Source organism: Vanacampus margaritifer, chromosome 14 (genome assembly GCF_051991255.1).
Source record: "Vanacampus margaritifer isolate UIUO_Vmar chromosome 14, RoL_Vmar_1.0, whole genome shotgun sequence".
Lineage (NCBI taxonomy): Eukaryota > Metazoa > Chordata > Actinopteri > Syngnathiformes > Syngnathidae > Vanacampus > Vanacampus margaritifer.
Window position 1 is genome coordinate 4,368,024 of NC_135445.1, and position 17,771 is coordinate 4,385,794.

The 17,771-nt window shown below is 41.6% G+C and overlaps 1 protein-coding gene across 4 annotated transcripts in view; it reads right to left on the bottom strand.

Annotated features, from left to right (window-relative positions):
• unc5cb (unc-5 netrin receptor Cb) overlaps positions 1 to 17,771 on the bottom strand; it is a 147,668-nt gene that overhangs the window by 6,684 nt on the left and 123,213 nt on the right. For 2 of the 4 annotated variants that reach the window (XM_077542470.1, XM_077542472.1), the window contains exons 8-12: positions 12,652 to 12,708; positions 7,577 to 7,768; positions 5,875 to 6,237; positions 2,226 to 2,313; positions 1,951 to 2,122 (exon numbers count right to left, since the gene is read on the bottom strand). In XM_077542470.1, coding sequence (XP_077398596.1) covers positions 1,951 to 2,122; positions 2,226 to 2,313; positions 5,875 to 6,237; positions 7,577 to 7,768; positions 12,652 to 12,708 — 872 coding nt within the window. The remainder of the gene's footprint in view (positions 1 to 1,950; positions 2,123 to 2,225; positions 2,314 to 5,874; positions 6,238 to 7,576; positions 7,769 to 12,651; positions 12,709 to 17,771) is intronic. The other 2 variants (XM_077542473.1, XM_077542471.1) reach the window with 1 other exon arrangement.

Below are 17,771 nucleotides of genomic sequence, written 5' to 3' on the forward strand. Positions count from 1 at the left end.
ATACTCTGCTGCCACCTGCTGGCCGTTTTTTTGTAATAGCTACCCATTGCTTTAAGCCACCTCTTTAGGTCAGAAGCTGCATCAAAGCCTTCTGTTTGTTCTAGCATAAAACAAAACAAACATTAAAAACGTATAAATGCGTCTTTGGGAGTGAAGGACAAAGTATTAAAACTGATTTATAAATTTGGGGGTTTGAATGAGTTAAATAGAATGTAAAAACGTGAATGTAAAGTTTATAAAGGTTTGCTAGCAGAGAGTCGTTACCAAAATGCATTTGTACCTGTGCACTTCTAATGCATTTTTTCCCCAAATTCAAATAATTGGTAATCCATTGTTTTTTTTTAGGCTAATGTAAGATGAGCTTCAAATGATAGTCAAGTGTTTTGGGGTGATAATTTGCGGTATAGTCACAGCCAACTATTTTCATCAGCATTTTCAGTCAATAACTAGCAACGGTTTGATTCTTGTAGACAATCTTTGAACGGTTTAAGGTTGTGCCCCCTGAAAACATGAATTTGTCGGTGTCAGCGCGTCACAAAGAAGCAGTGCTGCTATATTGAAAAACTTCGCACTGCCGCCCTTGACCACACAATGTTATAATGACGCGGCCTGCAGGCAGATGGCTCGAGCGCAAGATAAAACGCGCGCAAACACAAAACGGTGCATTCATAAAGATACTAGGGCAGGATCCATGCACGGGGACGGCTGACTGAAAGGTATTTCATTTTTTCCAATTGGCCGGTTAAGAGGTCAAAGTTAGCATTATGAACCGAGCTATGCTTTGTTTCGCGACTGCAGATGAAGGCGCCGTCTACTTGTATGAACACATTTTTTTGAGAATATAAAAGCGACATATAAATCTGATGCATTTTTTATTATTGTTATTATTAACTCTTTGACTGCCAGACGTTTTCAGAAAAGGGATGCCGTGGGTGCCAGCCGATTTAAGCATTTTTGACTGATCTTTCAAGGTCCACAGAAAATTATGTGTTTGGACTATGGAAACACACAGACTACCAAATGAAAGATTGGACTCTCATCTTTCATCAGAAAAAAAAGTTTGTTTCTACCTTATTCCGTTTTTCAGTAATCAACAATAGAAAATGGTTAGTTTCACCTCTGTTTTGAGAAAAAAACGTCTTTTAACGTCTTTGGCACTCCTCCATAGGATTTTACTAAACGTTATTTAACGTTTTTGGCAGTCAAAGAGTTATTATTATAAACTATCTGCATATTATGGAGTAGGGCTTAACAATGAATCAAACTCAAAGTTTCTAAGCCTGTGAGAAGTTTTGAGAATTGTTTCTATAAGAAGAATATAACTAAGATGCGTATGAAGCTGAATCTGCTTTGATCGCTTTGCCCATATTTTAAAGCGCTTCGCTAATATTTTAAAGTACTCAAGGACAAAGAAACAGTCCTTAAATCGAAATATACTTTATATTCTACATTAATTCCAAGATTTTGGCAAATATCGGTTACAAAGCGGAGTAAAAAATAGTAAAGAAAAAAAATGCGATTAATCACGATTAATCAAGTAATATGGTGTGATTAACTCTTTGATTGCCAAAAACGTTAAATAACGTTTAGTAAAATCCTAGGGAGGAGTGCCAAAGACGTTAAAAGACGTTTGTTTCAAAACAGAGGTGAAACTAACCATTTTCTATTGTTGATTACTGAAAAACGGAATAAGGTAGAAACAAACTTTTTTTTTCTGATGAAAGATGAGAGTCCAATCTTTCATTTGGTACTATATGTGTTTCCATAGTCCAAACACATAATTTTCTGTGGACCTTGAAAGATCAGTCAAAATGCTTAAATCGGCTGGCACCCACGGCATCCCTTTTCTGAAAACGTCTGGCAGTCAAAGAGTTAATTAGCTAAAATTTATTTAATTTAATATTATATTATATTTAATTTAATATACTAAATAGTGTACTTGCGTCATACCTCCCACAAGTTCTGCGGCGACTGGCTCTTGAGCTGGATCAACCAGTCCTGTTGGCCGTCGGACACGGCGCAGTGGTGCATGGTGAGCACCAGCGGCCGCGTCAACAGAGCGCCCGGCGGGCCGCAGCTCACCACGGGGCTCAGAACCGCTTGCCCGTCTTCCACTGAGGGTCTTGGAGGGGCACAGAAGGAATCAAGTTGCATGTTGAACGTCCTCTGCTTTCAAAAACGGCAAATCCTCCTGGATTGTTTGTTTGTGTTGTCTGATTTCCTACCTCAAGCTTTCTTTCCTCTGGACGGTCACGTACATTTCATACACGCGACCCTGTGGGATGGCTCCTGCCGGGATAAGTAGACTCACACCTGGAATTTACAAACACAAAAACAAAATGTATTAAGTTTCGCAATTAAAAATAGTTCACAGCTGTGTGTGCGTCAAAATATGCCAACGATTAATTATGACATCATATTTCTGGTCTTGCTGAAATCAGCATGTTAAAAAAAAAAAAAAAAAAAAAAATCTTGACCCCAATTACTACTTTCCTATTAGCCACGGTTTTCGCGGCATCTTGCGGCATCTTTGAGCCTTATGAGAAGACCACAAAAACAGTCAAAGGGTTAGTTCAGAATGGATTCCACGTGTGTGTGTGTGTGGGGAGGGGGGTTGACGCTAACCGGTAAATTTAAAAAAGGAAACAGGCACGTTTCACCAGATTATCAACAATAATAATAATAATCACCACAGGGACACCACAGTTGAGATGATATGATATATATACTATATATCAAATTAACTAAACTGTGGTGTCCCTCAAGGCTCAATTTTAGGCCCAGTCATTTTTAACCTTTACATGCTGCTACTGGCTGATGTCATCAAGAAACTTGGAGTAAAATGTAATAAAGGTCTATTGACAACTTGAGACTATTCCTATTGACATTAAGTCATCAAATTCTGGAAAAGCAGTATTTTGAAATATGAAGAAAGTTCCTTCGCATCTTTGAGCCATGAATCGACAATAACGTAAAGTAAATGGAAAAGAAAGCTCTTGCTTAAAGATGTACTTCCCCATATAGACATGTGGAAGGGATGTGACATTTCATTAGAAAATCGATGACCTCTCCCCCTCGTCAGTGGATTCTCATATTGCTGCTCGCAGCGTGATTTACATTTTTCCATCTCACATTGATTTCGTATGATGTCTTGTCAAAAAGGTCTTTTGAAAGGATTCCCTCGTGGGCACACAAACACACACACTGCCTGTGTCGGATAGCGCATTGATTTCCCCATGTCCTTGAAGTGAACTTTTCACAAAAAAAAAAAAAAAAAGAAGGTGACAAGTCGGCTTCTCGTCCTGGCCGGCAAAGTAATCAGAACTCAGCCATGGGGACCTCATTGCAGCAAAGTTTTAAAAGAAGGATTATCTTACTCACACAGTTCTCTGCTCGACAACTCCCTAAATGATATTTCATTAACTTCAGTCTCAAACTTTTTGGTTCCTGGAACTCCTTACAGCTCCCAAGACCCCCCCAGCCCTCATATTCTAACACCAGTTTATTACTAATGTACCCCCTGAATATGATTATTTTTTTAGTTAAAAGTCATCATGTTATGTAACAAATTCTGATTTATTTATACAAAAAAAGTTGTATTTTAAGAGAATAAAGTCGCAATATGATATATATACTGCTGACACCCACGTCACTCACCATACACACTCAAAGTCACAGATACTACAGTACAACGTGAGAATGGCGAACCGAAGTGGACAAAATAATAAAATAAAATAATAATAATAATAAAAAAATAATGCCTGCACCCACATGCATATTATTGTGTTTAATAATGCACAATACTTTATTAATCTATGGGATAATAGCTTGAATACTTAATTCTAAAAGATCTGATCTATTCATGTGCTGAATTTACTAGTTCGTCCCCGGAGTCCTTTGATTTTAGGAAAAATAGGATTTTATTCCTGTCACAATGCTTGATGTGTTAAAAAACAAAACAATTGTATTCATGTAGTGATGTTGGCTTTAGATGAAGATCCGTCACAATCACATCATCACTTTTTGGCCCAAAGCTAAAGTAGGGTGGAATAATTTGTTTAGTAGGTTTGTTTTATTGGCTTTTCAGTCTCCATTCGCATGTCTGCACTTTTCAAAATGATACAACACACAAATCATTCTGCGGACCCTCAAGCTACAAGTCGCGGACCCCCAGGGGGCTCGGGGACCTCAGTTTGAGGATCCAGACTTTGTCACATGAACAGATCAAATACAATCAGTCTTCCTCCCCTTTAAGTTTGTGTGACACGACGAAGTGGCGTTTCCCAAACGCAGCTGAGAACAATTTAGCGGGAATCAAAATGAAGAAGCCGAGAGCTTTGAGAAACCGGAGGAGACGCCGTATCCTTTAATGTCGCAGCTCGTTTGTCTGCGCCTGACAGTGTCGGCGTAAAAAAAACACAAAAAAAAAACAGACGGCCCGCGTTTGAAGCGAGGACAGGCGAGTGCACGGAAAAGCTGCCTGCCGACGTGCCTCTGTGATCCTTCGCTTCCACGCTGCGCACCTTCGCCAAAGTCATGCTGATCGCCTACATATGCCACAGCGGCTCAGTTCAAAGGTTATCGTGGTTGAAAACATTCAATATGTCGTTACATACATGAACAAAACTCTTAGAAGGTGCCTGCTAATCAACTGACCAATTAAGGTTTGGGCTAAATTTAAATCTTACCAGTCTTACCAAGACTTTTAATACTTGTTTGTATACTTCTTATTTGGATACAGTTTTCCGGAAGACCCTATTTGTCCCTCAGAACAAACCCCCAAACTCTAGCTTCTGCTTTTACTTCAAGTATGAATACTGGTCAGGAGTCCCAAGAAGAAAGTCCTTGTTGATTGTTTAATCCATGGTTGGATGCACAGCTCAGGAGTTAGGCATTTGGTTTGGTTGCAACTGAGAGTCCGTGGAAAGATGGTGATATAGTCAGATGGATTGTTGAGTGGGTCTTTACATGGCTGTTGGCAGCATGGTTGGATCCACCATTGATGGAGTGAATATCGTATAAACAGACAGGCAGGTGGTCAAACCACGGTTGGGATCCAACCATGGTAGGGGAATTGTTGGTTGATGATTAGCCAGATGGTTGATTGTAAGACTTGGTGGACGGTTGGTGGGTTAGTAGCGTGGTCGAATGTTTGGATGATGTCGGGTGCATGGATGGTTCGGCGAATGATGGGTCATAGGGCGGTTGGTAGTATGTTCTTGGATTTGTACAGTTGGTTGGATGTACAGCATGGGTAGGAGGATGTTGGATGTATTAAAATAGTTGGATGTCAGGGAGAATGGCCAGCGGGTTTATTGGCGGATGGTTGGATCCAACTGTGGTTGGGGCAAATACTGGCTGAACGTATTATACGTACGGGCTGGAGGGTAAAACGGTTCCAATCAATCACAACTGGATTGTTCTCTTTTTCTTAGAAGACGTTTGACCTCTCAAGCAGAAGGTTTCATCAGTTCATGCAACAGGACTTGGTCCGGACTGCACCAGCATGAAGTCTTCTCGGATACGAGGTGGAAAGTCTTTTAAGATAAGCAAAACAGTCCAGGTGCCGTTGATGCTAGCTAGCTAGCTAGCTCCCTAGCAGGTAAACGAGCACCATGGGAGCTAGCTAGCTAACACCTGGGGCTAAAGCCAAACTGTGGCAGGGTTTTTACTTTCTGGACCTGGACCTTGCCACCGCTGTCTAAGAATGAAATGAGAAGAGTATTCACAAGCATCTAAAACGGCGAGCTATTGGGCACGACGGGAAGGCCTATGGATTGGTCCAACTATGGGTGGGCCAAATATTGGATGAATGTACTGATTTAAAGATCAAAACAACCAAAGTGTAAGCTTCCTTATTACTGTGTACTGCACCTGAGTTTGGGACAATGAGGTGTCCGCCCTGCGAGCTGAAGGATCCGACGGCGGTGCAGGAGGGGTCCCTGGATCTCAGCAAGGTCTGCGTCTGCGTGCGGCGGCCCAACGTGCCGTCGCCGTTGTCCAGCAGGCAGTGCGGCAGCTTGGGCGAGAGTTTGGAGGAGAACTCGCCCCCCAGGTCGTCCTGCGGCGTCACCAGGCCGGACGAGTTGTACACCTTGATCTTGAGGTTGGGTAAAGGATCCAGCAAGGGAGAGTTGGTCATTGGGATTTTATCGGCCACGTCGTGCAAGGCGTAGACGGGGCCTCGGTACATGGCCGCCGCCGAGGTCAGGTCAGGGGGTGCCGTGAGGAGATCGGCTGGGACGAGAAGGGGAAAAAAAAAGAGAGACCATGATAAGACATTTGTTTTGGTGGCAAGTATCAAAACGACCTGGAGGAAATGAAGCGGTGGCCTCAATCAGCAGGACTGCCGCTCGCCTGCTTTCGCTCGCTCGCTTTTTACTCATTAGGGAAGTCAAGTCTGCCACAACACAACATTACTCAGTCTGAGAAGCTAAAGCCACAGCTGGGATTCATGAGTGCCAGATGGCAGCGCTAAGACTCCGTTTAGCCGCCAGGTACAAGGATGAATGTTTCTCGTCTGGGCTGAGGACACGCGGCTGCGCCGCTCGCTCTTGTTTGCTTTAAGATGTGTGCAAATGAACAGACGACTCGTCAAGAAGACACTTTGCAGTGTTGTTGATGTTACATTTTAACGGTTATATTTTACGTTCAAAAAGGTTAGGCGAGAGAACATGAAAGAAAATAGCTGAAGATAAACTTAAGAACTTCAATGCAAACGGTTACCTCAACTAACTGTCCATGAAGCTCAGGAAGTTGGACACCATTAATTATGGGACTGCTGAGCGTAGCAAGCAGCACATATTACAATCCTAGGAAAATGGGCTTATTATTATTATTATATTTTGCTCACTAGACATCAAATTCTCACATTTTGTAGTCACGAGTGTCTTCTTTCAGACAAACTATGTCATTTAGTACCTTTATTTTCACCTTAAGCAAGAGAAGTCGGACTCATTCGCCTGTCTTTTACATGTTAATTTCAGGCGCCTTCCTCTCTCCATTTCTGATAAATCATAAGTTTTCAACCTGCTCTCATTTGGTCATTTTTTTATCCGATTAAGAAAATGAGAACATGCTCGTGTTCCCCAAACCGTTGCCGTTCTAACGAGCCATTTCTTGAATCTGTATCTTCAACCGTTAAGTCGTGAGAGGCTTTTGTTCAAGGGGTGCTTCTCTCATGCAATCTCAATGGAATGTGGGGCGCGTGACGGCTCCAAGTCAAAAATGGGTGTGCGCTCTTAAAGGGACAGTGACATATTTTTAGATTATGGTTAACTTCCACATTTCTTGACCGATTCCAGTCATTTAAATTTTAAACTGTTCAGCTCATTTACATTTTTTGAAATACATTTTCAGGGACAGTGAGATACTTTTAGTTGATGTTCATTATGGTTAACTTCCACATTTCTTGACCGATTCCAGTCGTTTAAATTTTAAACTGTTCAGCTCATTACCAAAGAGTCAGCAGTCCCATTCAAAATTTCCGCAGGATTTTTTCTAGTTCAGTTCTTAAAATGTCTCTGGTCTGACGAACGGGTGGCAAGCAGACATGACAGTCACGATAAGGCCGCACCTTTACGTGTCGTTTTGATACTGACGGGCTGGAAGCCTCCGTTGAGGGCAGACGAGTCCAAGATGTCCGAGTCGAAGTCGCGGTGATTCTTCCGGTAGATGAAGAGCGCCACCACCACGGAGATGACCAGGCACATGATCACGGCGATGACGATACCCACGTAGAGGGCCACGTCGTCCGTGCTGGGGGCCACTGCAGAAGGGAACAAAGAGGGGGAAGAAATGGACATTAAAAGCTGTAAGCAGCCAAGAACGAACCCATTGACGCCTTGCTCCGCCCAAATTAGACGGTGATGGTCATCTGGATTTCGTGTCATCAATCTGGCTTTGGGTTCATTTTTGCAAATCCCTAGTCGGAGTTTGTCGATGTATGAGTCCTGTGATTTCCTGTTCAATTTCGAATCCTTGAGAATTTTTTGGGCTTCATATTATGAAATACATTTTTTGGTCTTTTTTCCAAAAAAGGCAATATAATATCATCCTAATATCAGCTACTTCAATACGTTAAGCCTTTAAAAACAAACTAATATCCTGGTACGGATTGAGCCGGATATTAATAAGCATGGAAAAATGAACACAAAATATGCCGTTCTTGCCTTCATTTAGCAGGCCGCGATTTTGTTTAATTCATGATAAAGGCGATGATATTAAATCATTGCGGCGCATAATGGACCTTTCACACCGCACTTCTTTTATGCGGTGTTCACCACAGGGTAGAGCGGAGGTTGGACGACTGTCACTGGTTGCTAAGCAACCAAACAGGAAGTGGCCCGGTGTCTTTCCTCCCGAGAGCAGGAGACGACGACAGGTATCAAGAAGAAGGGAACGGGTTCACAGCAGGACCTTGAGGAGTTCAGGCTTGTCCGTGACGTCACAAAATCAGAATAATTGGATTTCTTAAATGAATAATAAAAAGGTTAAAAACGTGATCATTTCCTTTATGTTTGGCAGTTTGAGGCTAAAAAAACTACACAGTGCTAATGAGCGGCGCTCAAAAGCGACACTGCAGCTTCTGAGAAGCGGGTGATACGGATGTTTTGATCTCCGGGCGTCGCGGCTCTAAGACCACCGCCGCCGCCGCCGCCGCCGCCGCCGCCATTGTTGTGAAACAGCACAGATAAGACGGGACGACGTCGCCAGCGTTCCTCACAGCAACTTTCATCTCTGCTGGATTTCTGTCCGCATTCCAGCTGGCAAAACCTCCGTGATTAGAAGGTCCGGCTATGACGACGGGGGTGCCGGAGCGAGACGGGCGCTCATTATGGATCCGACCTTTTAATGGACGCCTGCTGACGGCCTCGTCTCTCTTTGGTGTGTGTCCTTAACTGTCACCCGGTTGACAAATGAGTTGAATTTCTTTTTTGTAGGCATCTTAGTAGAAGACGAGTGCATGCATGTGAAGACTTCAAGAAACAGCATCAAAAGAGCGCATAGATGCAAAGGTTGGAGATTGCGAATGTTTTGGGTCATTTAGAGTTGAGAAATACACATGTAAAAATGTCATGGTAATTGGTTTGGCAGCCATTTTGAGCATTTAAGGCCATTTTAGTATTTTTTTTTCTTCCTGGAATTAATCTTAGCTTGTCACTGTAAAAATCCACATTATGTGTTTGTTGTATTGGGCGTGTACTCGTCAAAAGTCAGCACAGGAAGATTACTACTTGCTGAATATGTCTAATTATACAACAGTTAGTTCCAACCAAGAAACACATTACTCTGCTTCACAGGTGTTATATAACCAGGGATGTGATTTGACCAAAGTGAAATTATCTGAAAATTTAGCCGGGGGTCTGGGGGCCGCTGGCACCCAGCTAGGTCCAGGGCAGTGCCCTGGTGGGGGGACAAGGGGGGCACAGCCCCCCGGAGCTCATGGGTTTTCCGTGTTTTTAAGTACTTTCAATGCACTCACATGACAAAGAAATAGACAAAACAACAGCATAAATTTTCAATGTATATTGAACTATCCCATATAAAATGGCAGTTTTAGTCAACTCAAAATCAGTCACATTCAAAAACATTGGACTGCCTTTGCTTTTAAAAACTATCACTGAGAATATCATCATATTTCATGAACAAATAATTGTATCATGACCAAATGAAAAGTAACTCATATTAGAGCATACCACAAATGTCTTTGTTATAGCAGAAGATGTTATCTGTCGGAGTCATGTGCATACACAATGAACTACCAAAAAAAAATAAAAATAAAAATAAAAAAATTGATTTTTTTTTTGGGGGGGGGGGAGATAAAAAAAGAGGAATTCCGCGAATTAGCGGAAAAATCACATCCCTGTATAACGTTAATATGGCCTAGTGGTTAGCTAACAGCCTAACACTACTGTGGATTGTTAGAAAATTAAAGATGGACATATTTCCAGGAATAATGTCTGATTTAAAGAATTAGTTTTCAACAAAGACAAGAAGAAAAGCCGCAAGTTGTCACCGCAGCACCCTCAAGTGATTAAATGACACTCAGCCAACATGCTAACAAAGCTAACGAGTACAAGTCATAGTAGCGTGACGCGACCTGACATTTAGTGGACTAACCATCGACGTCGCTTGTAAAAGTGAAACAAACTTCACGTGTTTCGTTTTCTTTTTGTCAACGTTGAAGCTAACACTTTGGCTAGTCAGCATGTCACGCAAACAGCTAACTTAGCGGCTAACGCCATTGTTTGCTGAAGTATTTGTGTTGGTGGCGCTGAAAAACTAATTGAAGAAATAAACAAAATAACCAGAATTAGTTGTTGCTTTTTATTGTTAACTAATAAATCAAGTCGCTTGAGGAACTATTGTATAAAAGAAATAATCACACCACTTGTTGTGATGATGCACTTCATATCGTCACAGTTGTGATTATACACGGTACAACCTTACCCACCCGACTGCAATATTGCCTAATTATATAACATTCATTATGTATTATGATATTTGTCATTTATTTAGCGCATAGAAAGAATGAAATATGAAAAAACTGCTCTAACAGTACATCCCAATACGTGATTCCAAAGCATACAGTACAGTAGTTTTAAGATGCTTGCAAATTAGCCAGTAGATGGCAGCAAATGCTATAAAGCCAAGCTAAATGGGCCCTGCAAGGGGAATGGCACTGCATATGCGTGTCCCTGCACAAAAGGGCAGGAAAACGCAAAGTGAGCTTGTGAAATCCATCATGACCGCCGCAGAACCAACATGACAATGACTAAAATCCACAATTAAGTCAGGTGGAAAAATGCAGGATTTTTTTTTTTTAATTTACTATTTATTTTTTTTTGTACACTTGGAAGTCTGAAGTGTCAGGATAACATCGTCATCCTCATCCTAATCCTTCCCGCCGCCACAGACGGGAACCGACAGCTGAGCCGGGGAGCCGAGTGATGAAAGCGGGGGAATGTAATTTCACTTCTCCAGCTTCCCTGCGGTTATTTAACGTGCAACCCCATCCCCCTTCCCGCACCCCCCCCAGCGTGGAACAATCTTCCGTCCGCACTTTGATGATAAAGGCAGCAACCTGCTAAGTGTACGCATTAAAATGTATCACTTAGATGAATACATCCTTTTGAACATGAGCCATTGTCAGTTCGCAGAAAAAGTACAAGGATTGGAAATGAAAAGGGATTATTATTATTATTATTATGATTACTACGACGCAGACAGGAGAATTAACTTCCGGATGAACAGCCTGCTGAGCTTTTTGGGAAGCAACAAGGTTAAGATAGACCACCAGGCTGTGACAAAATAAGGGGGAGAAAAAAAAACCTAAAATATGCATTTTTAAAAGGCAATTATTCTGTGAAAGGAAAAATAAAAGGACATGGCATGGTGAATTTGCTGCTAGGTCCTTTTCACATCTTTAAGGGAGACATTTTGAATTTTTGCTTTCTTGGGAACTGGCCCAGGCTCGCTCCAAGCCGAGAAAAACTTGGCGTCAGGTTGAAGTTATGTAAATTTGCCTCATTGTGACGTCACAATTTGGCACGCATCAGAGCACCTTGCACGCCGCCGTTTTCAAAAATCGCCATCCCACAGGAGATTTATTGGATCGTGTAACTTCACACTTGATGCGTGAGCAGCCACTCCACAGGTCCAACTATTTGTATACATGATGCTGTTAAAAGCAATTTTCCATAATGAGCCCCCTTTAAACAAGTCGCAGCAGATGAACGTGAGCGTGAATGTGCTTTACAGCACAATTCTATATCGACTTCTCTCCCGCATAAACGACATCGTTTGGGGGGAAAAAGCAATCAAACGGCGGCCTTTGACAAACGAAAAGGTCGGCACCCGGGTCGGTTTTTATTGGGCTGCCGATTGTCAGCGTAAAAACGCTGTAAGCAGTTTCATTGATCTACACGGAGGAACATCATTTGGCTGCAATTGGCTTTTTGATTCATGCCTGTTGTGGATATTACGGCAGCACGTGATATATTTTGGCCTATGTTATACAACCGCAACACCCAATTAAAAAAAAAAGCCTCACTCAAACCTCAAATAATCGTTTGTAAATGTAAATAAACAAATTAATTAATAAATTAACTCTTTGACTGCCAGACGTTTTCAGAAAAGGGATGCCGTGGGTGCCAGCCGATTTTAAGCATTTTGACTGATCTTTCAAGGTCCATAGAAAATTATGTGTTTGGACTATGGAAACACACATACTGCCAAAACAAGATTGGACTCTCATCTTCCATCAGAAAAAAAAAGTTTGTTTCTACCTTATTCCGTTTTTGAGTAATCAACAATAGAAAATGGTTAGTTTCACCTGTTTTGAAAAAAAAACGTCTTTTAACGTCTTTGGCACTCCTCCATAGGATTTTACGAAACGTTATTTAACGTTTTTGGCAGTCAAAGAGTTAATATATGAATAATAATAAATAAATGTGTAGTTCTCTCACGTGCGTGTGCATATACAGTATATATATATATAAATGTATTTAAAAAGTTTAAATAAAAAGCTTATTGTATGTACAGTAAATGGCCCTTTTTTTTTTTGGTGCTGAGAAGTATGGAGAAATGTGTGTGGAAAGACAAGACATGGCAACGAAAATAATACATGAAATTAAAAGAGGAACTCACATGTATTTCCCAAACCAAGCTTGCCTTTAGCCTCAGCTGACTTCTGATATAAGGAACCTTGAGGAAGAGAGGGAAGGAATGGGCGAGAGAGTCGAGAGGGGTGGGGGGGGGGGAGGGGGTGGTTGGAACATGGCGGGGGAAGAGGGATGATGAAAATCAAATTTAAGCCAACAGAAAAACAAACTCAACAAATGAGACAGCAACAAAGTCATGAGTAGGAAAAATGACACGGGGAAGAACATCCTTCTTGATTTGGCCCCTCCCTTCCCCGGCATGGAGACCGATGAGGAGAGGCTGAGGGAACGCAGCGGTTCGAGTAAGGGACTGACGCCATCCATCAAGCCGGCTTAGAAGCGCAGCGAGAGTGGCGGCAGCCGTACCGTCACCGGTATCCAACAGGAGCCAAAAGTCTGCCGTGTGGCACCGGAGAGAGGTCCAAGTGCTCAATTCTGATTTAACACCTGACTTATTATTATTTATTTTTTTACACACATCCAATAATATCACGCTTACATAAGAAGAGTGTTTAGCTGCGCAAGCTAGCCAGTCACAGCTGGCGGGTAGCAGTTAGCTTAGCATCTAGCGTCCCTCAAATGTGCTTGAAGTTCTTTTCACCTCAAAGCAGATACGATGACATCATCAAAAAGGTTTATCGCGATTGGTCAGCATTTGAATTTGTTTATTTGAAAAGGGACAATGCACATTAATCAACACTGGGCCCAAGTTAGCTAAGCTAAGCTAATTTTCATTGGCAATCCTTTTTTCCCACATGCCACATACACCAGACGCACCCTTCTCGCATTATTTACTGACAAACACCTATTTTTGTGACGGAGGCCAAAGTCATATCTCACGTAAAAATATCTAACAGAAAAGTAGTGCTTTGCTGCCTTTTTGAAAAGGGGTCCGTCGCACTTGCATTTTCACCATCCGCCACAGGGCTCTGTCCCCATCCCACATGAATTGCCGGGATTCTCTGGTATTGCTGTTTATTAAACTAAACTTTCACACTAAGTACATTTGTGAGTAATTATTATTTAGTGTATACTTTGTGACAGTTTTGTTAGGTTTTTCTAATGAAAAATACTCAATAAGGTGGTAAAAGACTATTCTGCCTCCTATAGATGACCGATTCTGCCCAGTACTTGATTCCGATTTCTCCTCTTGACGCTGCCAGGACAAATAATCCCAATTGTGTGACTTGAGAGTAAATTGGAATTGTGTCACCCGGACCCTGAGTGTAAATCCAGCCCAAGTGAGTCAGATAAGCAATGACGTTAGGAAAGAAGTCAGCTTGAATGATGAGGAAGGAAAAGTATTGGAGACAAATCCAGCCAAAAGAGACAAGCCCAGGCATCGCCGTGTCCGCTTTAACAATTCGCAGTAAAGATTTCTTTGCCGATGCCAGCAAAAGATGGAGGAGGAGGGCTTCCTGCCAGGCATGGTGCACCACTACACATAATCTTTGGTCTTGCAGGGGCCGTCCATAAACAACTACACAAACAATGTCTCTATCAGGGAGGCAGAGAGCCACAGGGAGACGAGCGGCAAAATCAATGAGGTGATAGATGAGGACACACTTGTTGGCGTGATCGTCAAACGTGGAGGCCATCGCTGCCAGCCAATCACAGCAGATCAACAAGCATTTAAACATATAAGCCTGTTATTTACGTCTGTCTTAATTAGTCATCTCGAAACTACGATGGCGTATTGGTGCCACATATAACTTCTTTTTTTTTTTCAGAGGAGGGGTTATATTCAGAGAAAAGAACTTACACATTTACAAGAAATAAACTCGCAGATTTGTGACATTAGTAAGTGGCAAATTTGCGTGAAAAAACCCTCACAAATTAATGAGAAATAATCTTGAGTATGTTTGAACCTATTTGCAAGTATGTTCAAACGTACTGACGAGAATTTTTGAATGGATCTGCGAGCGTACTCGAACGTCCTCACAAATACGACTAGTCATAAATATTTGCTCCACGTTGCCAGTTCGATGCTTGCGTAAATATAGAAATTAGCCTTTTGAAAATTATTTTCACATAGTTGAGTATTTGACTCATTTGCTCCCAAAAACTAAATATAAATAAGTTATATATTTTTTTATATTAAGTTTTTTTTTTATATTACCATGCTGCCAAAGACGTATTTATATGTTAATGTTTTTTCCATGCTAGAGCATACAGAAGGCTTTGATGCAGACTCTGAACTGAAGAGAATGTTTGAAGCAATGGTAGTTATTACAAAAACGGCCAGCAGGTGGCAGCAGAGTATACGAGATCAAAAAGGGCCATGTTGCAAAAAGCTCTTCCCCCCCCCCCCCACTGTTTTAAACAGATTTGTGAATAATAATTAAACTTAGCTATATTCTAATGCTAATTGCTGCAAAATGGATTCTATCAACAGATAGAAATATACTTTTTTTTTCCTGATGAAAGAAGAGACTCTAATCTTTCTTTTGGTAGGCTCCATGTTTTTATAGAAATAGACCACAATATTCTGTGTCTGGGAATGAATGATTTAACGAAATGGCATATTGTTTACTATAATAAATAATATAACTTGCCTATGAGATTTTAATTTATTGATATCAGTGTTGCCACATTTTGGTAACTGAAATACTTAATTGAATACTTGACTTAAGTAACTGAGTTACATTACTCATTACTTGATTTGTTACATTACAAGTTACTTTATTAGTTACATTCAACAGATGCCAACGCCAAAATTGCCGAAACTCCATTTTTAACAGTGATATTTAAGAATAATGTTTCACATAGAAAATTAAATAGGATGTGCATAGCTGAATAAACAAAACCGCAAATGTCCACTTTGTACTGCAGTGTAAATCCAACACGTTATCACACTAACTCTTGGCCTCATGTATCTTGGGAGACCGAGCGCGAGCATTCTGGATCAAATTCTCACCCGTGTTTTAGCGCTCGATTGCCACGAAAGCGTTGAAATGAGATCCAAAGACAGAAAATAGGATCAGAAGCATTTACTGGCGTCGGAAACCTCCCAGCATGCATCACTGCGGGGAGTGAATCAGCGCTCGGAGGTGAGTTCAGATTGCGCGCCGCGACTTCCATTGCCTTAATGCGAGCGTTCACGAAATGGGCTCCTTCGCCTCAGTCGGAGTGGAAATGGTCGTTAGCATTGACATGAGTGGCTTCAAGCTCTTAGCGTCTCCCAAAAAAAAAAAAAAAAACATCAATCCTTGAAATGATATCATCGTGACTTTAAGGGGCGGTCACTATTTGAGTAAGTACAGTAAATCCCGTGCAGGGTTCTACAAGTCCGTAAGTAGACATAAGGTGTGCTTGGACGCATGAATGCAAACAAGAGTAAATCTGCGTATTTCACGGGAGAGTTGGCAGCACGTTTGGCAAGCGTTTCAACCGCTTGGTTTTTGTTCAAATAAAAGACTCAAACTCATCGCCTCAGGAAACGTTTCTGAGTGCACCACAACAAACTGTCTTGTTTTTTTTTTTGAGTGGGGGGGGGGGGGGGTTACACACACACCCACATAACAAAACAACAAAACCAACAGCAAGAGAGAGAGAGAAAAAAATGCCATTTCTGAAAAGGCTTTCAACTCCTGCAGCCGTTTGTGAACTTTGAAATGTTCGTGAACGCGAGAGCGAGCCATTTACCAGCAATAATTGCGCAATTTCAAAGACACGGAACTGCCGGGTCAAACTTGTGCCACGCTGCGGCCTCGGCTTTCCTTCCAGATATTTTAAAAATAAAAAAGCTAGCAATCACAGCAGACTGTTTCTTGTGTGATTGCCATATAATCGCCATTGTAAAAAAAAAAAAATAAATAAATAAAAACGAGACTCATAAGCAGTAATTGCAGTGTAAGCTCCATGTGCGTGTTTTGAAACATAATATATACTTTTGGTGTATTACGTCGTGCTGCTATGACACTAATTAGCAGTGATGAAAATTGCAACTGGTAAAACGTAGACTTGAATCACTCTCGCTCTGTTAGAACTGAAAAAAAAAGAGATACTCTTTTTGGCCTGTGCGACAATTGGCAAGTTTGAAGGAGGTAAGCAAAGAGAAACGGTTGCGGCTCGAGCAACGCATAGAACTCAAGTCGAGGATTGGAATTCAAGAAGGAAGTACTGTGGTACCTCGGCTCACGAACGCTTCAGCTCACGAACTTTTCGCCTCACAAAAACATTAAATTCATGAGCATTTTGTCTCGGCTGACGAACTAGTTTTCGGCGGACGAACCAAATCTCGCGACACGAGAAATCACGAGAAGCTGACGCACGCTCACGGCGTCCCAGTTCGTCGCCCCCCTTTGTTTGAGTGCGGACGTGGTTTGTGTTCGGTAGACATTTTGGATCATTTTGGAGTACTTTTGGAGTGTACTTTTGCTACCATGGGACGGAAAAAGACCCCACAAAAGGCTAGTGTTAAGCCTAAGAAGACGTTGAAGAAAATTACGGTCGAGCAGAAGAAGGAGATCATCGACAAACACGAACGAGGTGCGCGTTTGTGTGACTTAGCGTCCCAGTACCAGTACGCTAAGTCTACCGACAGGTGTCAATTAAGAGGTTTTTAGTCAGCAACAAGGATAAAGAGTCTCCTGAGAAGCAAAGAAGAGAAGCCACACCGGAGGACTCTCCTTCCAAACAGTAACTCCCTCCCTCCCTCCTCCTCCCACTCCATTCTATCAAGCCTTCAACTACTGTACCATCACAAAGGCAAGTTGCAAGTTTTGCAAATAAAAACACTTTATTATACAGTACAGTGTATTTCTTTAATTACAATAAAATAGCACATTTATTATACATAAAAATAAGGTATATTTTGTGTAGTTTTAAGGCTTTTTTAGTAGAAAATTGTGTTTTATGGGGACCTGGGAACGGATTATTCTCATTTCAATGTATTCCTATGGGAAATACTTGTTTGGAAGACGAACTTTTCGGCTCACATACTCTCTGTGGGAACCAATTAAGTTCGTGAGCCAAGGTACCACTGTACCTTATTTGGCTTATGGAACAATTGTCAAGTTTGAAGGAGTTAAATGAAGAAAGATTGTTACGGCTCGAGTGCCGCATAGAACTCAACTCGGGGATTGGAATTCAAGAAAGAAGTAC